The sequence below is a fragment of the Mytilus trossulus genome, chromosome 6 (assembly GCF_036588685.1).
Source record: "Mytilus trossulus isolate FHL-02 chromosome 6, PNRI_Mtr1.1.1.hap1, whole genome shotgun sequence".
Taxonomy (NCBI): domain Eukaryota; kingdom Metazoa; phylum Mollusca; class Bivalvia; order Mytilida; family Mytilidae; genus Mytilus; species Mytilus trossulus.
This window is the reverse complement of record NC_086378.1, coordinates 36,041,885-36,067,628: the sequence shown is the minus strand read 5'-3', so window position 1 is coordinate 36,067,628 and position 25,744 is coordinate 36,041,885. Positions and strand designations below refer to the sequence as shown.

Below are 25,744 nucleotides of genomic sequence, written 5' to 3'. Positions count from 1 at the left end.
AATTTTGTAAAAATAAAATTCCATTTATTCCGTATTTTACTTATAAATGGACTTAGTTTTTTTCTGCGGGGAAACATTGCATTCAATCTGTGGTTAAAGTTTTTAAAATTTTAATAACTTTCTTTTACTATCCTGGGTTTGTACCAAACTTGGACAGAAGCTTATTTATGATCATAAGATAGTTCCAGAAGTAAATTTTGTAAAAAAATAAATCCATTTTTTCCATATTTTACTTTTTAATGGACTTAGCTTTTCTTACAGTTAACATTACATACAGTCTGCAGTTAAAGTTTTCAAAACATTTATTAGATTCATTAACTATCCTAGATTTTTACCAAACTTGGACAGAAGCTTCTTACAATCAAAAGATAGTATCAAGAGGAATATTTTAATTGATTTTTTTCCTCAAATTTTGTTGAGCCTGCGATTTACAGCAAAAGTAGGCGAGACACTGGGTTCCGCGGAACCCTTACAAATTTTTCTATTTGTGTTTTGTTAGATGTATTTCTATTTGTATCCATTTGATAAGTTAAATCTCTTTCAATTGATTTTTAAATTTTGTTCTCATGTTGTATTGTTACATCACTGTCCCAGGTTAGAAGAAGGTTATAACAATTTTAACACCGCCACATTTTGTATGTGCCTGTCTAAAGGCAAAGCCTGTAACGCAGTGGTTGTCATTTGTTGCTGTTTAACAAATTTGGTTTTCGTTCATTATTTTATATTCTATTAAGGCGTGCATCAGTCGCTTTGTGAATAAACCCATGCTCTTAATCCAATAAAGTCTGTTTGCACATGCGTATATTGACTACTACAGAATAATGAATTCTATCAAATAGTCATATTTCATTAACTTAAAACACTTCCACACTCTTATTAAAGGATGCACATGTCGTTATACTAATTCATTTATTCACGGCTGGTAATCTACACACGCAGAACATTTGGTTCTGCAATGAAAACCGTGAGAGGATTTTCCGGTTGTGCTTGAGTGGAGCAATTGTCCCCGCTTCGAAAGGTATGCACATTTCTAAATCGCAATTTTCTTATTCGACTTATCAAAATATTGAAAATCGGAGAATGCTATGCTGTGGTGAATACTTGAACAAAAAGATACATGTATCAATTACTGTTGTACGTGGAGTTGAACTCCTACAAAATCAGTTGCCGCACGAGAATTCGCCTAAAAAATTTACATTTAAATTCTAAAATGGTTCTAATTACAGACCCTCAAGTTCATATTTACTTTTTATTCGGTCAATGGGTATGAATGTCGTTTTGGGCGGCGTGTACGCTGTCCGGTGTTAATAGACATCTTAATAAATCTAAAAACCTCATATTTTCATTATGACATGCGTGCGGGGATCGGTTCTGATTGAGGACATCGTAAATGCGTGAGGGGACGTGAAATCATAATTTTATATCCAAACTATGAGTCTTTGAAAGTTGCCTAAATGTGGTCAGATTGTTCATAAAAACACATTTGTGTGCATTAACAAAATTAATGAGATAGAATTTTGAAATACATTGTGGGAAGATAGGTTTTACGAACAATAAAAGGAAAATTTTTGTCAAAGATTTGTTTCTAGCTACAAATAAAAGTTGATAAATTTCATATCAGCCCAGTATATATTTTTTACGAAAAGAGTTAACTCCCCTTGTATTGCGTATTTTAAAAAAAATTAATCGCGAAAACACAAATTTTGATATTTGTTTGAATAGTTTGATTTATACAATACATCACAAAGTTTTCTGTATATGAATAAACAGTCTAACCAATAAATTGCAAATGTGTCTCCAATAAAGGCAACAGTAGTAAACCGTTGTCGAAATTCATAAATTGATTGAGAAAACAAATTCGGACTACAAACTAACACTGAGGGAAAACATCAAATATAAGAGGAAAACTACGACACAACAGCAACAAAAAAATAAACTTTAACACACACAGAAACGAATTACAATTTAACAATGACCATTTTCCTGACTTGGCACAGGACATTTTAAGAAAAAATGGTGGGATAAACCCGGTTTTGTGGCATGCCAAACCTCCCGCTTTTACGGCAATGGTTAATATATCATTTAAAGACAACATTACATGACAGGACTACAATACAAATAAATGATAGAAAATATAGGACTGAGAAACACTCCAATTATAGCTAACAAAAGGTACCAGGTTTAAAAAACTCTTATACGTCAGACGCGTCTTTCGTCCATACAAGGCTTACCAGTGACGCTCAGACGAAAAAAGTTTGAAAGCCAAGACAAGTACATTGAAGACCAAAAGTTCCAAAAAGTTGTTCCTAATACGGCTAGGGTTTCTGCCTGTAATAAGAACATCCTTGTTATTTCGAATAATTCATAATTTTGTAACCAGTGATGTTTTATAAAATGACTATATAATAGATATACATGATAAAATCGAAGTGGTGACTAACTACACAATAAAAACGGATACATAAAACTACCTTAACAAGCACATAAAAATTCACAGCCGAGTTAGCCAAAACCATAAACACACAAAGTGACGTAATATATGAATTTTTTAAACAATATCCCAAAAATAGAATAGACAGAATTCCGGATTAGATTTGCAATACTGATATAACATTTATCAATAACAATGAAAATTACAATATTAATTAATATCAAATTGTGGTAGTAAACTATACCGATTATTTGCCCAAATCCACGAATTTGGACACATATTTCAAATTTATTGGTTAAACTTTTATTCATAAAAAAAAACATGGTCATTGATTGTTATTTAAAAATTCTATCTCATGATTTTTATTTATGCACACAAATTTGTTTTTTCATAAACAATCTAACCATATTAAGGCAACGTTCAACGATTGATAGCTTGTATATACAGATAATTATGATTTCAAGTCCCCTCACGCATTGACGATGTCCTCAATCAGAACCGATCCCCTCACGCATGACAAAATGAAAATATGAGGTTTTTAGATTTATTAAGATGTCTATCAACACCGGACAGTGTCCACGCCGCCCAAAACGACATTCATACCCATTGACCGAATAAAAAGTAAATTTGAACTTGTAGGTCTGTTAATAGAACTATTTCAAAATCTAAATGTATTTTTTTTAGGCGAATTCTCGTGCGGCAACTGATTTTGTAGGAGTTCAACTCCACGTACAACAGTAATTGATACATGTATCTCTTCGTTAAAGTATTCACCACAGCATTACATTCTCCGATTTTCAATATTTTGATCAGTCGAATAAGAAAATTGCGATTTAGAAATGTGCATACCTTTTGAAGCGGTGACAATAACTCCACTCAAGCACAACTGGAAAATCCTCTCACGGTTTTCATTGCAGAACCAAATGTTCTGCGTGTGTAGATTACCAGCCGTGCTATGTATGCACTTATGTGAGCCGTATTTACACAAACGAAATATCATATAATCTTATATTTTAAAACCTATAGATTTTGATAACTTAACATCTTCCAAAATCTGACCATGATGAACACTATTTGTTTTTGGCAAAAAATAGCGTTGGTCGTTACAGGAACGCATATTCAGTAATATTGTAATACTTTATATATAAAGCATATCACTCATTCGAATTTTCGTGGATATAACACTGTTTTGAAGAACACAAACACCCCTGCTAAAGTGATTATGCGTATAGTCTGTTTCGTCTGACACGCATATTTTTGACGTTTTGTCGATATGTTGTCCTTATTTTAGACTATAGCAAAATTCGATAAAACAATTTGTGCTTTTTTTTAATAGTATTTACCTGTCTAGTCTATGGATATAAGTTTTATATAACTTAACTGTTATGATTTTATAGAAAAGCTGTTTATTAGTGTGGACTGGTTGATTAAACGGTATTAACGCAATTATTTCTTAACTAAAATTAGGCCTTGCTCATTGTTGAAGACAGTACGGTGACCTATACTAGTTAATTTCTGTGTCATTTCGTCTCTTGTGGAGATTTGTATCATTGGCAATCATACCACATCTTCTTATTTTCACATTGATACTTTTATTTATCTATAAATAATAATTAGGTGAAGCTGTCTTATTGTCGTTTACATTCCATCTCTGTATATTAAACCAGATGATCCACAGGGCGCAGCTTAATATACGACCACAGAAGTCGAACCCTGAACAGTTGGGGCAAGTATGGACACAACTTTCAAGCTTGATACAGCTCTGAATTTGGATTGTGATTAAATAGTTGACACAGCATAGGTTTCTGACACAGAATGAATGTGGTCTAATGAACTTTAAAATTATTTTTTTTACCTATTATAGTCCTATATCCAAAATCTCAATACATGGCCATGGATTGATTCAGCATATCAAAGAATCCCAAGAATTCAATTTTTGATGAAATTTAACAAAATTTAATTTTGGACCATTTTGACCTCAATGTGTACCAATTAGATAACAGGGCCCAACAATCAAAAATCTAAATACATGGTTAGATATAGCATAGCAAAGAATCCCATACATCAAATTTTGTTGAAATCAAATAAAGTTTAGTTTTGGACCCCAATTTGGACCAACTTGAAAACTGGGCCCATAATAAAAAATTTAAATACATGTTTAGATTCAGCATGTCAAAGAACCCAAATGACTCAATTTTTGTTTAAATCAAACAAAATTAAATTTTGGACCCTTTCGACCTTAATGTAGACCAATTTGTAAACGGGACCAAAACTTAAAATCTAAATACACAGATAGATTGAACATATCAAAGAACACCATATATTCCTTTTTTGTTGAAATTTAAAAAAAAAATATATTTTGGACCCCAATTTGGAGCAACTTGAAAACAGGGCCCATGATCAAGAATCTAAATACATGTTAATATTCAGCATATCAATGAACCACAATAATTCATTTTTTGTTAATATCAAACTAAGTTTTATTTTGGGCCCTTTGGACCTTAATATAGACCAATATGAAAACGGGACCCAAAATTAAAAATTTCAATACACGGTAAGATTTGGCATATCAAAGAACCACAATAATTCAATTTTTGATAAATCCAAACAATTTTATTTTGGACGCTTTGAACCTCATGTTGACCAATTTAAAAACAGGGACCAAATTCCAAAAACTTAATACACGCTAGAGTCAGCCTATTAAGAACCCAAAGAATTCAAGAATATAACCCCATTAAAATTAGTCAAGAAATAAGCAATTTATACAAAGTATTTGAAAAGTATTGTTTTTGGCCCCTAATTCTTAATTTAAAGTCATATGAAACCAGTGAGTGGTGAAAAATAATGTAATGCATGTATATATCAGTAAACTTAGTCCTCTGTGCACGATTTTATCATTTTTTATGCAAATATATCGTATAATCGTCAATTTTTTTCTCTCTCTGTCTGTTATGATTTAACAATTATGGCTGCTCATTAAATGTCGTTTTTTGAAGCCGAAGTTTACCGATTGTCACCTTATAGTAAGCAAAAAACAAAAAGCATGGGTATTGGGCACGTGTTTAACATGTACAATCAGGTAATTGTTTATTTTAATGACAGATTCATGCGTATTGCGATCACCGGATATTTACGAGGAGGGTTACGCTCAGGTCACTATGCATACGGAAAATATGTCGGCAAATTGCTTCCTGGAAGCAAGCAATTAAAAAAAAGGAAACTTCTTCTAAATGTGGACAAATTTAAGAACTTTCCTCAGAAACAAGTATATGTACATAAGTTTTATAATGAAAACTATCCATTTAGTTATAAAAAACATATGCATAATTTTTTTTAATTTGAGGTTTCTTATGACTTTAAACAGTTTGTGCCATAAACCTACACTTAAACTTAAGTTATTGTCTGGAAACTAGAAAAATAATGAAACAATGAATAAAGAATATTTTGACCCCTTTTGGGCCCCTTGGTTCTAAACTGTTGGAACCATAACCCCCCCAAAGTCAATCCCAACCTTCCTTTTGTGGTTTCAAATCTTGTGTTTAAATTTCATAGAGATCCATTCACTTAAAGTAAAGTTATTGTCCGGATACTTAGTGTCTTCGGACGACGCTGACGACAACGACGACGACGACGTGATACCAATATACGAGCGCAACATTTTTTTGCGGTCGAATAAAAAAGATGACAAGTTAATACCCATACTTAAAGCTATTAAAGCTTGTTTTTTTTCAGGCTAACATTGGCGGATTCAGGGGCGTATAGAGCGTACATGTACACCCACGTTTGATTGGGATACTAGTATATTATATATAATTTTTTGGCATGAAATCTTCTAAAAAATGTTCGACTCTCGTTACGCTCGGCATTATTTATTTAGTGAAATCAATTAACGCCTCCTTTGAAAAAAATCCTAAATCCGCCCATGGGTCAAGATATTTTCATAGCTTATAATTTGATTTAATACATGACAAGTGGATCAAAACAACAGGATATTTTAATTTCATCTATGTACATGTATATGTAACAAGTATGTGGCGTCTTTAGAATATATACAGTATATAACACATAAATTCAAGTTTTTTCAAAAATATATATTACATGTAACAACTTATTAACAGAATGGCAATAAGTAAATATGTTATCTCGTAGTATCCGCAGGGCGCAGCTTTATACGACCGCAGAGGTTGAACCCTGAACGGCTGGGGCAAGTATGGACACAACATTCAAGCTGGATTGAGCTCTAAATTTGGATTGTGATTAAATAGTTGACACAGCATAGGTTTCTGACACAGAATGAATGTGGTCTAATGAACTTAAATTTTTTGTTATGCCTTTGAGCAATTGACTATGCTGTTGAATATTAATCCTCTCAAAAAAATGAAAGAAAATTTTCTTTTTATTTATTTAATTTCAAATGAGAAAAATTGACCCCCCCCCCCAATTTTTTTTTCACATCCCCCTTTCCTTTATTCCAAAACCAATCTCAATTCAAATTTTAATGTAGTTTGCAACAATAATTACTCATTTAAATACATCATAAAATATTAAAATGTAAAAAAGTGCTTGTTATCACTGAATGGTAAAGATTGTTTTAATTTATCAGTTGGTAGTAAAATTGAATATACATTGTATATTGTATAAAACAATGATTTTAGTTGATTCAACTACTATTCTGGACAAAGAAAGATAACTCCAATTGAAATTTCTTGCTATTGCGCAATACTGTGCAATTGAAAATACATGCTATTGACTGTGCAATTGAAGATTTCTTGCTTTTGCGAAATACTACATGCAATTGAAAATTTCTTGCTATTGCACAATACTGTGCAATTGAATATTTCTTGTTATTGCTGAGTACTGTGCAATTGAAAATTTCTTGCTATTGCACAATACTTAATATAATAATTTTGGATGCTGATTTGGACAAACTAGAAAACTGGGCCCATAATAAAAAATCTAAGTACATGTTTGGATTCAGCATATCAAATAAGAACCTCAAGAATTCAATTTTTGTTAAAATCAAACTAAGTTTAATTTTGGACCCTTTGGACTTTAATGTAGACCAATCTGAAAACAGGACCAAAAATTAAGAATCTACATACACAGTTAGATTTGGCATATCAAAGAGCCCAATTTATTCAATTTTTGATTATATCAAACAAAATTTAATTTTGGACCCCGATTTGGACCAACTTGAAAATTGGGCCAATAATAAAAAATCTAAGTACATTTTTAGATTCAGTATATCAAAGAACCCCAAGGATTCAATTTTTGTCACAATCAAACTAAGTTTAATTTTGGACCCTTTGGACCTTTAATGTAGACCAATTTGAAAACGGGACCAAAAATTAAGAATCTACATACACAGTTAGATTCGGCATATCAAAGAACCCCAATTATTCAATTTTTGATGAAATCAAACATAGTTTAATTTTGGACCCTTTGGGGTCAATACCAACCTTCCTTTTATGGTCATAAACCTTTTGTTTAAATTTCATAGATTTCTCTTTACTTATACTAAAGTTATGGTGCGAAAACCAAGAAAAATGCTTATTTTATTCCCTTATTCCTAAACTGTTGGAACCAAAACTCCCAAAATCAATACCAACATTCCTTTTGTGGTCATAAACCTTGTGTCTAAATTTCATTGATTTTTATTCACTTAAACTAAAGTTATTGTGCGAAAACCAAGAAAATGCTTATTTGGGCCCTTTTTTGCCCCTTATTCCTAAAATGTTTGGATCAAAACTCCCAAAATCAATCCCAACCTTCCTGTTGTGGTCATAAACCTTGTGTTAAAATTTCATAGATTTCTATTCACTTTTACTAAAGTTAGAGTGCGAAAACTAAAAGTATTCGGACGACGACGACGACGACGACGTCGAATACGCCAACGTGATAGCAATATACGACCAAAAAAATTTCAATTTTTGCGGTCGTATAAAAAGTGTTTATTGTGAAGGATTGTGTTCCAATTTTACAATAATGCACTAAGATAAGGACTCCGTTGTGTCACGTGTTAGAACAGCTACTAATATTCCATAAACAATAACGCACAAAACAAACAGTGCACACGATGAAATAGCCTCAAAGTTACTGATAGTTTACTCTGGCACTCGATACTCATGCGTAAGACCAAGTAATTCTTTGAATGGTCCTACACGGTCAGGATCCAATGAGTCAAGTTCTGTATACAATCCTTTTAAATCTTGCAGCATCTTTCGAAAAGCTTTTTCGGCATTAATAAATGTATTCTTACATATTCTTCCGTATAGGTTCTTTTCCGGCTTATTACTTCCAAATGTGCAATTAGGGAACATAACATGAACCCATGGATTACCATAGAAAAAATGGGGAAGATTGCGACTGTTTATGCATAATTCAAGAAATTGCAGAAAATATCCAAGCGCCTCTTTTACTCCTGAAAGTGATTTGGTCTTGCTTGGAACAGTCAGTAGAACAATACAATGAAAACATATATTTTTCAAGAAGTACGAAACAGCAACACAATGTAATTGATCTGTTTCTCGACGATTCGATTTTATTCCCGTGACATAAGATTTGACGATACGACATGCTGTCATCAAGTAACGTTGACTAGGATTTCTCCGTCCAACGTCACAGATAAGTTTTTCATATCCACATGTAGATTCCCTCCAGATATACTCACGATCAATGGTTAGTTCAGATTCGTGCAGTCTTTGTGTCCATTTCATTACTCCATAAACTGCGCACGTCATTTCCTTCTCGCAATTTCTATTGTTCACTGTATACGGATTGGGGACGTAGTCCTTACGCAATAACAATGCAGGAACAATATCAATGTCCAACGTTGGTATCTTCCTTTGTCCCGGTAGTGTGGCACCTTGAAGTGTTACTCTTGTGTACACATCGCCAGCATATGATATTTCCCGGTCTAAACTAATTTGTATCGGGAACGATGGTGGTTTAACAGACCGTCGATATGTATAAATTATTCTATCTTCAGGCGTCAATCGCTTAAAGATATGTTCACGAGTTTTGTCTACCAATGCCTTGAACACTTTTTCTTGTAATTTTTTTGTATTTACATAGCAATTTGTATCATTTAATCCTCCTTTGGTAAAAATCTTACAGCGGCGCAACCACGGATAGATTCTTAACAAATATTCTGGGTTTTCGACGCGTAATTTAATGAACTCAGGCATTTCTTCTTCAGAATAATCAAAGACCGGACATTTTGTCACCTGCATGCCTTCTATTTCAAAATGAACTAAACAGTCAAACTCTAGAGCATCATTGACTTTCAGTCCTTCTCTAGAACTTCCTTGCTTTAGGCTACCATGGATAATCAATCCTTCATATTCCTTATTCGCATATTTTTTCAATATAAGCAATATTTTCTCAAGAACGGAATCAACCGCAGAGCAATGTTCATCCCAATCATAAGCAGTTATATTTATGTTTTCAAGGTATGTATTCTGTAAAATTCTTTGCTTGAGAGCTTCTTCATCTGGACCAACAGTAAACACGGGATACCTCCAAGTGTCAAGTTGATCTGCAAATTTCTCAGCAACGGCCATTTTGAAAACTGAAAATAAATTTAAAAAAAAACGTAATATAAGTCACTTTTTTGTGGATTTTTTTAAAAGGCTGTAATTAAACATCATGTATGGCTATCAAAAAAAGTAAAATCACATAAATACTGAACTCTAATAAAAATTAAAAACAGAAAGGTCCTAATCAAATGCCAAAATCAAAAGCTCAAACACATCAAACGAATGGACCTATGGCATTCAATATACATTAGTAACTAAAGGAGCGAAGTTTCTGAATTGTCAGGAAAATGGTTGGCTCAAACTGAAAGAGATATTAGTTTAAGGTTCATGTGGACCCTTTGGCTAAAATGGCCGTATTTCACCTCAAAATTAACTCTAAGTACTAATACTCTGACAAACCTGTGCATCTGGAAAAGTTTTAAGGCATAGCATGCCCTAGATAAATAGAATTCAAATGCATTGTATGATTTAGAAAATTCATAACTTAACTGGATTTTGCCGTGCACTTTTTTTCGTTCCTAAAGAAGGTGATAAAATTAACAAACAGTGGAGATTCCCTTGATAGTAGGGTTAGTAATCAACGCATTAGATGGTTTACGATTTTTTTAAATCAGGCTCAGTGGTCAAAGCAAAAATTCTAGAAAAATGCACAGTCACATTTAGATAGCTTGTTTCTCTTACATATATGCGTTTGGAGCAAAATAAAAATAATTAATTTATAGAAAATATCTTTTGTATCTACATTTAGAACTTATTTTATATTTTTATCACTAAAAATGACTTTAAATCGACTATTTTGCAAAAAGGGTGCAAATTTGAAATTTTCAAACAGCTGTTAAATAACAGTCACCTTGACCTATTTCAATTTCTAAATTTGGAATTTTTGTATTCAATTCATTACAAGTAAGATCTAAAGATGTTTTTTAAATCTTAACTTTAATAATTTGTCGAAAACAAAATGTGTTTTTTACGACTGTTGATAGTATACTAAGGTGTTCGTCAATTTCTAGGTAAATATCAAATTTCTGTTATTGGGTGTGAAATAGTATATATAAATGATTTGTTTCGAAATTTGTGCAACATTAACGTAAAACTTGGTTGAATATAAACTGAAGCTCTAGGTAGAAGTAAAATTACCGCAAACGGAGAAAAAGTTTAAAAACAAAACGTCTATTAGAAACCGGTTAAACACCCCATCCTACATATATACAGATGAGTAAATGAGCAACAATTAGTTATAAAGTTTACAAGTATTCAAAAAATATAATAAGGGAGAGGGTAATGTACAGCACCGATGTGTTTTACAAACAATTGCAAACAAAAAAGGCGCGAGAAACCAAAGGGACATTAAAAACATATAAAATGAAGACAAGCTGACAACAGCATGGCAAAAAGACGAAAAAAAGAACAAATGCAAATAGAAAATTATGATCGAAGCTGGTATTATCTACTTCGTTTTATGGTCTCCTGTAGTTTAAGCCCACCCACCCAACCACGTCAAGAGACCATACGGCAGTTGTTTTTTTTCTTTTTTTCTACATATCCTTTCCCACTATAGATTATTACAATATATCCCACGATTTCAAAATTGAGTATAATTATGTTTTATTTGTTGTTTAGAAAATATTATGGACTGCTTAATTTTCATTCGATAGCTGACAATGATTCATAAGGCACAAACAGAAAAATGAAATCTTATATGTATCGTCATCTTCGTCGTCATCAATGCTTTTAACTGCAACCAGACGAGTATTTACATTTTGACATATGTCATTTGCCTGACATGGGCATAACTCTGTATATGATAGATTTTGTTCGAAACAAATGCAACCCTTTGAAAACACCGATTTCCCCTTATAAGTACAAGCTAAATCTTACAGAAATGCATATGACATCTGACTTTCGAGATAGAGGAACAAGTCATTCTTCTTTTCCAATCCGAACGGAAGAGTAGAATGTTAGGGTAGTTTTGCTATATGGGAAGATATCAAATTTATGTCTGGAGTGAAGCTCTTATTACATATTGTTTAGATTTAGATTCACAAGGATGAAGTTTGACAAGGGAGAAATTTTAAATTGTAGCCAATTTTACGCTAATTTTTTTAAGGTCACAATGATTTATTTTGAGTTTTGATTTGGGATTATTCAACAAGATCTGACACGAGCTGCAACTATAGATTCATCGATGTCACAATTAGAAAGTTTGACAAATCGATAAATCATCTGGGTTGTCCTTCAAGACTAAAAATCAGAGCGCTTACCGATCCCAAACAGGGATGAAGTTGTATCGCATGTGCGGCTGATAGAATGTTACATATGGCAAACCCAAGACGTTTTCATATTTCGTAGAGGTATATAGCGGCGCAAATCTTGTGTGCAAGTTATAGTGCCTGTTTGAAACCATAGCTTATGCGTATGCTGCATGGAGGTTAAGTAATGAACGCATAAGATCAGGACATCTGTATCTTGTGACTTTTTTTATTATCCTACCCTTGATTCCTTTCACACCGAACTCTTTGTCTACACGAAAAGCATGTAAAATTATGCCAGTATCTTCTTCATCAGGCGTACAAAATTATTCTTAAAACCTGAATATTCCTTCTGAGCAGATTTATGTTCATTGGAAGTGCTAGCTAGACAAATGACTTCTTCCTCGTGTATCATACTGACTGTTGACCTACCATGATGCTGAACTATCGATTCGCCAAGAAATCTGATTAAGGCATGGTTTTCACGGACTCAACTTTTTCCAGTCAGGAATTTGACGACCTTCTATACATGCATATGACCTGAACCATTTTTACAGACAAGAACTTGATTCAGCAGTTTTGTCTGCTAGTGTTAGATTTATAGCAAGAATGGTGGTACAATATTTTGTAATCATCAGTACGAAGATGGTCTAGATCTGCAGCATTATGTAATATACTAAAATATACATGATCTTTCCGTGCTCCCATAGCCTCGATAGAGCTTTTGTTTGTGCTTTTTCCTCGCATCTTAATAAGCAAGTCAGTAGGAGAACCCTGACATACAACACTTATCCCATTGTTTTTCATTCCTACTTCATTTAGGTCTTGATAGTGGGCATAGTTTAACAGGACTGTGAATGTGTGCCATATTCCGGGTCTGAAACGTGACCGAAGGATTCGATTTGTATATTACAATTATAACAAAACTATCAATTCAAAAACCACCAAAAAACATATTTCCTAAAACATTCATTCATACAAGAGCTTGCAGCAAATAACAACAATACCACACAAACAGACTTTATTATTATGGACTTTGCCAAAGCATTTGACAAAGTCCCTCATAAAAGACTTTTATACAAACTTAACTATTATGTTAAGTTTGTCCTGGATGGAGAGTCATCTGACCTGGCTCCCGTCACCTCAGGTGTCCCTCAAGGCACAGTTCTGGGCCCAGTTTTATTCTTGGTATACATCAACGACCTACTAGAGTACTTACAATCCAGTAAGCTCAGACTGTTTGCCGACGACAGTATTATCTACATAACCATCAAATCTCAAAGTGACTGTGATGCACTCCAGTTAGATTTCGATGCAGCTGCTAGGTGGGAGCAAGACTGGTTGATGGATTTCCATCCAGACAAATGCACAGTCCTTACAGTATCACAAAAGAAAAAAAACAATTTAAACATGACTAGTATATCCTGCACAATTACAAACTTGAACTAGTCACTTCAGCTAAATATCTGGGCATTACACTACAAGCAAACTTAAATTGGTCAAAACATACAGACAACATCATAGCAAATGGTAACAAATCTTTAGGCTTCTTAAAAAGAAATTTAAAAACATCATGCCAGAACATCAAAACTCAGGCATATCTGGCACTAGTTCGTCCCAAGCTTGAATATTCATGTACAGTATGGGACCCTCACACAGTTGAACAAACCTCTCAAATTGAGATGGTCCAAAGACGAGCTGCCAGATATGTCTGTAACAGGTATCATAACATCAGCAGTCATACAGACATGATAAACTCACTAAAATGGCCCACACTACAGGAAAGAAGATTACGCACAAGATTGACATCAGACAATGTTCTACAAAATAGTACAGCAAATCGTAGCAATCCCATCTGCTATTCTCATACCATCAGACAGTAGAATCCGCAAAAATCATAGTTTCACTTTCAGACACATTTCTACCAAAAAAGATACATATAAATTTTCATTTTTTCTGTACACTATTACAATGTACTCAGTGGAATTTACTACCAGTCCACACAGTCGCCGTAACCACAGTTGACACATTCAGAGAACAGCTTACCTCAACTGTTCTCCACAAATTCATTTAACTCATTATTAGCCTATGTACATAGTTTTAATCACAATTTAAAATTATTTTTTGTTTACGCACTCCAAATTCATTTTCAATTATTTTTGTGTTTTTGTAAATATATATATATATAGGCCACGCAGCGCAAAACAGTATATAATCTTCAGATAATGAAGGACTACTGAAAACCTAAAGAAGAAGAAGAAGAAAAAAAAAACACACTAACTAGACTATTCAAAACATACAATTCGACCATACAAGCCAAAAAAGAAAATTGAAGTTAGTGACAATTGTGCTAGATAATGACCTGATAGTGTAAGCTACAAAACGATTAACGGCACGGGAAAAGGCGTGTTTGAATCAAGTCAGAATTATCACTAAATTTGTGTTCTAAATAGCTATTTTCCTCGCACCGATTAATATTACACGAAAGAAAATTGGCACACATATGAGCCATGTCTTATTGGTGTAATCAAAGTAAAGATCCCGTGAAAGTAACACGCAATAAAGTTTCTTTCGTTCAAAATGAGGTAAATTTCACCTAAATAAAGTCTTACTAAAACCATGAAACACTTCTACTTAAATTATATAAATCTTTTCAGCTTTCGTTATCTTATAAATTATAAAATCTTATAAGTTTTTAAGCTAAATGATAAGTATCATTTGAATAAATAACGCAAAAGGCAATAATTCTATTTTTCGTGTTGAAAATGACCTGTATGATGAGGTATTCTTGGGTACCCTAAGAAACCACAAAATTTTGAAAAACGTGACCACGCTAGCTTACGACGACATTCATGATTGGAAAATATAATGATTTTCCAATAGTTTGCATATAAATATAGTGTTATATATCAGTATGTATGGTCAGATTATGTTTCTGTTTGTAAGAGAGAGTTGTTCCCCTTTTGTCAGTATTTTGTATTTATGTTTGTGACGTCATCTTTGTCTGATTAAAATATAGAAATGGGAGCTGATGTGTTTTCATGTGTCCGTATGTAATCGCCTCCATCCATGCTACCAGAGCTATTCCCCTAGTCTGTAATAATAGCCCTGTGTTATCCGTTAACTCACAGTCGTTTGAATTTTAGTGATAAATTAACCCAAAAAAATTGAAAAAAGTCGCTAGATATATATAACGTGACGGTACCCAAATTGCACCTATTTTGACAGTTTTTTCAACTACGTTTTTAATGATCAAGACAAACATTTCCATTTTGTGTTTATTTTGTAGCCGAATCCTTCTGTATTATATAGGTACACCAATTTGATTTTCAATTTATATGGAATCATAGAAAAATTGGTCTGAACTAACCTCCAAACCATCAATGATTCTGTAATGAGTAGTACCCAAATTGCATCCATGAGGGGGAGAACAGGGGATACTCTTCTCCCTTCTCCTATCCCTCTTCTCCTTTCTCCTACCCCCGTTCTCCTTTCTCCCATTAGAATATAACATCTCCTTTTGAGATATTTTTTCTTGAAATATTAGATAATTTTTTAAAAGGAGAGATATTTTATTTTTTCTCCTTTCTCCAACTTTTTCTCCTTTTTCCCAGCCTTCCTCTCCTTTCTCCTACCCCTTTCTCCCTGTCTCCCTTACCCATGTCCTCCCCCTCATCCATGCTTAAATTTGCATCGTCAAAAGTCTAATAACAGAGCTTTTGTTTATTTTTTCAAATATTTTGAACAATTGGATATTTGTCCATGCTTACTCTACTTTTTTTTTAAGAAATGGATACTTGAAACATATTGTATTTGCTAATTTTAAAAAATGACGTTTTGATGACGTCGCATGGCAACGTTTCAGTACATTTTGCTTTTTCAGTAAACACTTCATCTGTTGATAAATACTGTAAACGTTTTGTGTAGCTATGTTTAAAGACGTGCATACTAACGGATCATAAAATTACAACGTGTTTATAGTCTCTAGGAAATCTTGTAAGATTTCCACTGCTATTTTTGCTAAATAGGTGCAATTTGGGTACCGTTACGATATAATATATCACTAAAATTCAAACGACTGTGGTTAACTTAAACTCGTTAATATGGAACGCCACGACTGCCTTATGTTAATAATCAGCATTATACGCAGTGTTCACAGCATTATATGAAGTGATCACAGCATTATATGTAGTGCTCACAACATTATATGAAGTGATCACAGCATTATATGCAGTGCTCACAGCATTATATGCAGTGTTCACAACATTATATGAAGTGCTCACAACATTATATTAAGTGCTCACAACATTATATTAAGTGCTCACAACATTATATTAAGTGCTCACAACATTATATTAAGTGTTCACAACATTATACGTTTTTTGTTGTATGATGAGATTTATGAATGATGAGATCATTCGGTAAACTTCGTTTTTTAGCGGAAATTACCGAATCCATAATTGGTAAATTACGGTAATGCCCAGCAAACTTTAAAAAGTTATTAAAATCATGTTATCATAAGGTAGCATACAATATTTAAAACTGATTGAAATAAGTAAGGAAAAGATGAAACTGAGAGGTGAATGATTGAAGTAGTTCTGTTCGTCGTAAGAAATACGAATGGCAAAATGTAAGTTAAATAATAAAAAGTTTATTTAATGAAAAATCGTAGGAAAATTTGTATGATATATTCTCGAGTTCATTTCCTACTGAAGAAATTTAGCAAGGTGCCACTTTATAGTCCGTACTCAGTTTTAAAAAGCTTAATTAACTTTTAAATAAAACAGTCAGCTTTCTATAACACATAGGTGCCATATTACGCTAGATTATATATGTCATGATAGAGTAATTTTTGGCATCGATTTTCAGAATTTGGCATTTTTACATGAATAAGTATCTAACAGATATGGAAAATGCAGCTTAAAGCATTTCACTGTAGGTGTTAAACATAACTTTACATCAATTATTCCATTTTTTTACAAGCTTTTTAGCACGGCAAGTACTAAGATTGTCTTCTAAATATGATCAGCAGTCTTATATAGAAATTTAAACTTTCATAGAAAAATTTACCCTTTCAAGACCCTGTTTAACATTTTCATTTAAAGTTATCAGCTCTTATGAAAATTGAGTTTGTGGGGATGAATAAAACATTTACTACGTTTGTTCGTCAGTTTGCACGGTACATACATGTATATATATAAAAGTGGTATGCTTGCCAATGAAACAACTTTCCACAAGAGACAAAATGACATCACAGAAATTTAAACAGCTAAACGGCCACAGTACGAACTTCAACAATGAGGAAAGCCCATACCGGAGAGTCAGCTATAAAAGGCCCCGAAATGATAAACGAAAAATATTCCTAATTTATGTACAAACACACGATCGAAAAACTAACATGTATATAACACATTAATTAACAAACGACAACCACTGAAATAAAGGCTCCTCCTGACTTGGGACGGCCACATATATGCAAAATGTGGCGGGTTTTAACATGTTAGCGGGATGTTGGTATCCTCCCTCTAACCTTGGACAGTGGCGTAACAGAACAACATAAGAACGAACTATGAAAATCAGTTGTATAAGGCTTGTTAGTTTTCTCGTTTGAATTGTTTTACATGATCGTATCGGGGCCTTTTATAGCTGACTATGCGGTATTGGCTTTGCTCATTGTTGAAGGCAGTACAGTGACCTATAGTTGTTAATGTTTGTGTCATTTTGGTATTTTGTGGATAGTTGTCTCATTGGCAATCATACCACATCTTCTTTTTTATATTAACTCATTAGATGGGTACAAATATAAATACATATGATCTAACAAGAAAATAGAGTGAACGTGCATGTGGGCGGGTACTTGTATATCCCAACAATAAAAAGACACTATAAGTACTGAGAATATATATAACTAATATAGTACCATGCTGTTGATTAAAAATAACATCACTCCAGACCCTTTTGTTTTCCACATAATTAATATTGCCAATAATTAAGAAGTTCCGGGTCGAATCGATACCAATAATATATTCACCTGTTAACTATTACATTATCTGTACGTTCCGCATCTGACAGGAGTACCACGGAACGCTGTATTTAAGATTTTGCTATATACACGGGTCGTAATCACAGGGTTGAAACAACTTAATTCAATCATTGTCACATTGTTCCCGATTGTAGTACTTTAATCCGTATGACTTTCTAAGATGACAATACGAATAATAAAAATCTGGACTTAAAATAAGGCGTATAGGTACAGCATGTACAGTTTTCAATTTGTTAGACGTAAAACAGCGAATCAAAGATTCAATTTTATTCATAACTCATAAAGGACAAAACTGTTGATTAAAAAAATACTCCTTTCCAGAGACTTTTGTTTTCCAAACAAAATCAATAATACCAATATTAAATTGACAAGTTCCAGGTCGACGGGTTCAAACAGAAAGATGTTAAAAGCAGAGAAAACTTCCTCTTATAATCGGCATGACTTTATCAGATGACAATACCAATACTAAAATAAGGCTTACGCATAGTTATATTCTTTAATTCAGTCACAGACCCGCGATATCACGGATGTGTTCTAGTAAATATATATACATATTAAGTTGTGAATATGGTGAAACTAATCCTCAAAATAAGTTTAAAATGCCCTGGTGTGGAATAAACTTGGGTTAAATTGATCATACTACTTAATTTACTTATTTCAATCCGTTTTAAATATTGTATACTGCCTTAATGATCACATATATAATAATAACTGTTTAAATTTGTTTGCTGGGCATTAATTTACCGTAATTTACCTATTATGGATTCGGTAATTTCCGCTAAAAAACGAAGTTTACCGAATGATCTCATCATTCATAAATCTCATCATACATCAATCTCATCATACAACAAAAAACGTATAATGTTGTGAACTCTTAATATAATGTTGTGAGCACTTAATATAATGTTGTGAGCACTTAATATAATGTTGTGAGCACTTAATATAATGTTGTGAGCACTTCATATAATGTTGTGAACACTGCATATAATGCTGTGAGCACTGCATATAATGCTGTGATCACTTCATATAATGTTGTGAGCACTACATATTATAATGCTGTGATCACTTCATATAATGCTGTGAACACTGCGTATAATGCTGATTATTAACATAAGGCAGTCGTGGCGTTCCATACGTTAACTAGACGTCTTTTTCGATACTGGTTACCCTACTAACCCTACTATGATATGGTCCACTCAGGTACACAGTTTAAATCACTATATTTTCATATGTACATGTAGTTATTTGTAGATCGACTGATGTTCGACGAAATTTCGTTTTTTGCTATGAAATCATCAGTTTATATATATAATTAAAAGGCAAGTTCGAATTGATTGGAATTAAGTTTAACCAACCTCAAACCAAGCGGGGTCGAAGAAACCTCTTTAAAACTTTTATCGGATGATTTTTTGCGCAATTATTCACTATAAATTTGGACCCCATTCTTTATTTGTTGGTCCATTATTATCTTTTCTTAATTTTTTGGCAATTCTCTTTTCGGTAAACCCCATCCAGCCCTTCAAAGTGTGATTTGTAATCAACAAAATACGAAGCATTCATCATGTTCATGAATGTGTTTTTCGGCATAAAATATACAAATTACTATAATCGACATCAAATTATAAAATATAAAAACTTACACTGTGGTAGACTATGACAGGTAAAATTAGCTTAATTGGACATTTCGACATCTAATAGAATCTACTAGTAACAGCTTGATACACATCTATGATCTACGTGACGTACGTACGTGCGTCTCAAAACAAAAACAAAGGGGAGATAATAAAAAATATGTCGGTACAACTATGGAAAGCACATTTGTGAAAATCAGAATACACTATAAACATTAATCGCTTGTTTTCAAATGTATTATGCATGTATTTCAATGTGAATTTCTCCCATGATAAGAAAATTTTGTAATTCTATTAATATATTTATATTAGGATATTAATTCAAATAATTTGCATGAAAATTTTACCAAAATGTTAAATCCTATGTCTGAAAAGGAATTACAATCTATTTGTATGTATATTGAAGAAGCTCTTGATTTGAGAGACCACCATACCGTTTCGTCAGATAATAAACTTTTACAGTAGTTTGTGCATATACATATATATATATAAATATCTTGTATTGTGTGTTTTAAGTAAATATACAAAAATCTATAATAATACTGAAATATAAGTCTATGGTATCAATATCAGTCTATAATGTATTAGCATACATAGAATTGGCTCATGGCTTGTTACATGAATCTTTATTTCATTTATATGTTGTTTTAATATTATAATTGTCTGTACTTGGATCACGCCTCTATTGTGCTCTTTCCAATAAAATATTGAATTGAATTGAATTAGGCAGTAACCATTTGATTTTCGGGGGGGGGGGGGGGGGGGGGTATGGTTTTTTTTGGAAAAAAAAGTTTGTTTCCAGTTTTTGGAGAAAAAAATAATTTGTTTTTGATTCTGAGAAAAAAAAATTGTTTGTTTCACCCTAAGCTGCCACTATATGTAATGCTAAAATTGAAAGAAAAACAAATTGTTTTTGACTTGTCGCGAAAAAAAAATAGATTGTTTTTCGCTGCAGGCGAACAAAAAACCATAGCCCCCCCCCCCCCCCCCGAAAATCAAATGGTTGCTGCCTTAGGTGTTAGATGCAAATTTAAGACGTTCCGGCCTGAACGTGTGCAAGGAATAAATAAATACATGTTTCGATTTTAATTTTCTTTTTTGTTCTTAAAACTAGTAATATTTGATTATTTGACATACTTACTCATTTACATATTTTGAAATACATTACACATACATTATTCTCTGTGCCTCTCCTGATTGAATACACCCAACTCTACGAGTTCCTAAATTAACTGGCCCGATTATTGTAAATTGAAAGTTTAATCAGAAGATACAGATTTATTCTCCTGGTATAAACCACCCATCAATGTAGACATAAAACCAATACTTGCACCAAATAAACAAGTATAATCAATACTTGTACCAAATATCCAAGTATAATCAAAACTTGTACCAAATATCCAAGTATAACCAATACTTGTACCAAATATCCAAGTATATATATATACACACTCTGCATATAAACGCCATAAAAGGCTATAATAAATACCAAAAGACTTTGTAAAGTGGATAGTCGCACGACAACGCCGATGCTCTATATTTAATGATAAATAATCTCAATACATACATATATATCTACACATATAATATATAACTCAAACATCAGTATCGACACAAAAAACTCTCCAAATAAAAAGCTTAATAAACTTTAACCAGAATTAAAATTTACCAAGAAAATTCGACTGCTCAGATTGACGATGTCGTGCTGAATGATAACATAGGCAATAAAATACCGCGAAAATAATTTTGAAGCGGGAAAACATTACGCCCTCTATGCTACATATGATGAAACACCCAGGAGAAATTAATTTCACTCTAATGCACTGCCCGTTTAAACGAATGAAATTATAATTCTCCTGGTATAAACCACCCATCAATGTAGACATAATCCCAATACTTGCACCAAATAAACAAGTATAATCAATACTTGTACCAAATATCCAAGTATAATCAAAACGTGTACCAAATATCCAAGTATAACCAATACTTGTACCAAATATCCAAGTATATATATACAAATGTATGTACACACTCTGCATATAAACGCCATAAAAGGCTATAATAAATACCAAAAGACTTTGTAAAGTGGATAGTCGCACGACAACGCCGATGCTGAACCCAAAGAACGGGAAGCTATTAAGTACTATGTATGCAAAATTATATAGTCCAAATGTAAATAAAACAAAAAAGATATTCATTTCCCAAATTCTGAGAAACAATCCAACGTTCTGATAAATCTTCTTTCACATAGCCATCCTTTGAAGTGTCCGACTTCCAACGTCAATGACGTTTAAAAAGTCTATCTGAAAAACCAAACCTTGCAGCGGTAATAGCACCACAAGATCGTAAACTATATAAACCGTATGCTTTTATATCGGTAACAAATGGAGAAAATTGCATCAAAGTAAATTCCCTCATCCTTGTATAGTTTAAAGGCTAATTTGTTGAACGAAAAACAAAAAGTTCTTTCACTTGTGACAATTCCTGAATTTACAAACCTGCTCGTGCATTTTTCATTGTTATTCAACGTAAAATAATTATCTAAGAAACCTGGGACGATCTCATATCACAAAGGATTTCTATTGTCTACTTATTGTACCTCGAACTTATTTACCCGGTGTAGGTCTTTAAGTTGAGGTCCAATTTACTTAAAGTTAATCGGGCATGACTTATTAGATACGCCCTCTTAAAATCAGGGGGTCCGAAATAGGATCGGGAAAAAAACACCCAGCAAAATACCTTAATTTACAATTAAAGAATTTAAATATGGTGAACCAACACCTGAGGTAGTATTTCTGCGGTAGGGTAATAAAGGGTGAAACGAACACCACGGCCGACACTCGGCTAACCGAGAGATAGGTCGGTTAATCTATATTGAGTATGCGGCTATATCGGCAGTGGGTCTGTTAATCGGGTTGGCTAAAGTCTGTTAAGAGTAAAACTCACAATTTAATGTTAAACTCTGTTAAATATACAGATTTTTTGGCATATTATGAGAATCACATCAAAAAAAGAAAAGTGTCTGACAAAATGATATCTATCATTGAACATTTTCCACCATTAAAACAAATGCATAGCCTGCGCAATTTTAAGTAAAACGAAAAGGCGTCGTGCAAGTATGTGGTTTTTATGCTTGTACGCATACCAATATTTTAGATAAAAGGCCAAAAAATATTTTTAGATATGATTTAAAGGACACAAAGTAGTACTTTGGTTCTAAAAGATCAATTGTCATTGATAAATATTTCATAATTGTTATATAAATTGAGTTATACCACATTTTAATGAATATTAGGGGAATACAGTCTGTTAATGGGTTGGACAATTTGAATCGTGTCAGTTAAGAGTTATTTAGCCACGACAATACTAGTAGTCTTACCACCTTGAGTTTATATTTTCACATTGAAAACAATGATATGTACTTATGACGAAAAAATTACAATACGGTGCAACAGTATCCTTATAGAAAGAGCACTTTTATTTAAAAAAAAATAAATCTGCATTTCATTAAAAGGGTGTGTCACTTCAAATTAGCGTTATATGGACTGATTGGCCGCTCGAATTCGCATGAATTTATTATTTACGCCAAGTTATCAATCAGCCTTATTTTTTTGTCTGTTCAAAGTCTGTAACATCTATGAATCTGTCATGTGTTGCAATTCAGCTGGTTAAATTCCATTTTTTTTGAATACTTAGGCTTTTCTATGGTGGCCGGTTAAGGCCATTTCGCGTTTTCGCGTTTTCGCGTTTTCGCCCATCATATTATATAGGGCGAAAACGCGAAAACGCGAAATCGCGAAGTCGAAAACGCGAAAACGCGAAGTCGAAAACGCGAAATATTTTTTCTTTCCGATTTCGCGTTTTCGACTTCGCGTTTTCGCGTTTTCGCGTTTTCGACTTCGCGTTTTCGCGTTTTCGACTTCGCGATTTCGCGTTTTCGCCTTTTCGCGTTTTCGCGTTTTCGCCTTTTCGCGATTTCGCCTTTTCGCGTTTTCGCGATTTCGCGATTTCGCCTTTTCGCGTTTTCGCGTTTTCGCCCATCATATTATATAGGGCGAAAACGCGAAAATTCGCGTTTTCGCGATTTCGCGTTTTCGCCTTTTCGCGTTTTCGCGTTTTCGCCCATCATATTATATAGGGCGAAAACGCGAAAACGCGAAATCGCGAAAAGGCGAAAACGCGAAAACGCGAAGTCGAAAACGCGAAAACGCGAAAACGCGAAGTCGAAAACGCGAAAACGCGAAATATTTTTTCTTTCCGATTTCGCGTTTTCGACTTCGCGTTTTCGCGTTTTCGACTTCGCGTTTTCGCGTTTTCGCGTTTTCGACTTCGCGATTTCGCGTTTTCGCCTTTTCGCGATTTCGCGTTTTCGCGTTTTCGCGATTTCGCGATTTCGCCTTTTCGCTTTTTCGCGATTTCGCGATTTCGCCTTTTCGCGTTTTCGCGATTTCGCGTTTTCGCCTTTTCGCCTTAAATTATAGGTATATTGATCCAATATCCACCCGTTTATAGTATGGATCACATTTCCGACCTTACATTGATTACGTGCTACGTGTACAATGTTTCGAGTTCTTTCGGAATTATATTCCAGGTAACTCTCTTCAGAGGTCGTCCGTTTTATTTTTATTTTATATAGCTATATACCAACATATAAATAAAATTCTAAACATCTTTCCACACAAAAACAAAATATTATTTCATAAACGTATGAAGGATGATGGATATATTTTATTTCAAGGTACTACGGAAGAAGTTAAACTTCTTTTCGAAATAGCAAACACAAACCACAACCTACTGCAATTTACTTATGAAATTGACAGACAAAGTTTGAAATTTCTAGACTTAGAAACGTATAAAGGACAGAGATTTCAAAAAGAAAATATCTTAGATATTAGATGTTTCACAAAACCAACTGAAAAATTCCAATATCTACACCAAAATTCTAACCACGCTAAAAGTTGTTTTAAATCCTTTATTAAAGGTGAAGGAATACGAATTCTTAGAAATACCTCTGATCCTGACAATTTTAATGAAAGAATAAACTTATTTACAGAAAAATTAATACAAAGAGGTTACAAAATCGCTTTTGTAAATAAAATATTAAGAAATATTTCCCATACAGAAAGATTAAACAAATTAACAAACAAAGAAACAAGAATAAACAAAAACACAGATAACTATAATATATCTTTCATAACACAATACCACGCTAATGCGGAAAATTTACAAACCATTATAAGAAAACATTGGCATTTAATTCAAGACAACCCACAGTTCAAAAATCTCTTTGATAAAAAACCCACAATAGCATTCAAAAGAAACAGGAACATTGGGGAAATCGTTAAGAAACACTTGAAATAAATCAATGTCTCCCAATAGAAATTAATTAGACAGTTATACTAAAACCAAAGGAAGGTGCGTTGACAATGAAAAATGCATATTGAAACGTATCTTAAACAATAACCAAAACCAGTTATCCATACGTTGATAAAACGAACAATAATAAATAAAAGGTACAATAATAAATAAAATGTACAAAATAATAAACAAACAAACATTTAAAAATAAAAATAAAAATAAAAATAAAAAATAAAAAATAAAAATAATAATAATAATAAAAATAAAAAATAAAAATAAAACGGACGACCTCTGAAGAGAGTTACCTGGAATATAATTCCGAAAGAACTCGAAACATTGTACACGTAGCACGTAATCAATGTAAGGTCGGAAATGTGATCCATACTATAAACGGGTGGATATTGGATCAATATACCTATAATTTAAGGCGAAAAGGCGAAAACGCGAAATCGCGAAAACGCGAAAAGGCGAAATCGCGAAAAGGCGAAAACGCG

General features: G+C 33.1%; 1 protein-coding gene across 2 annotated transcripts; it reads right to left on the bottom strand.

The window, feature by feature from the left end:
- Nucleotides 1–6,584: 6,584 nt before the first annotated feature.
- Nucleotides 6,585–20,023, bottom strand: LOC134721241 (uncharacterized). Of its 2 annotated transcripts, XM_063584067.1 has the most exons (3): nt 19,902–20,012; nt 13,438–13,592; nt 6,585–10,001 (listed from the first exon to the last, which is right to left on the bottom strand). In XM_063584067.1, the coding sequence occupies exon 3, from the start codon at nt 9,991–9,993 to the stop codon at nt 8,536–8,538; it is 1,458 nt and encodes a 485-aa protein (XP_063440137.1). In that variant the 5' UTR covers nt 9,994–10,001; nt 13,438–13,592; nt 19,902–20,012; the 3' UTR covers nt 6,585–8,535. The 2 variants fall into 2 exon arrangements, with proteins under 2 accessions (XP_063440137.1, XP_063440136.1); XM_063584066.1 differs by lacking the exon at nt 13,438–13,592 and having other exon boundaries at nt 19,902–20,023.
- Nucleotides 20,024–25,744: the final 5,721 nt, after the last annotated feature.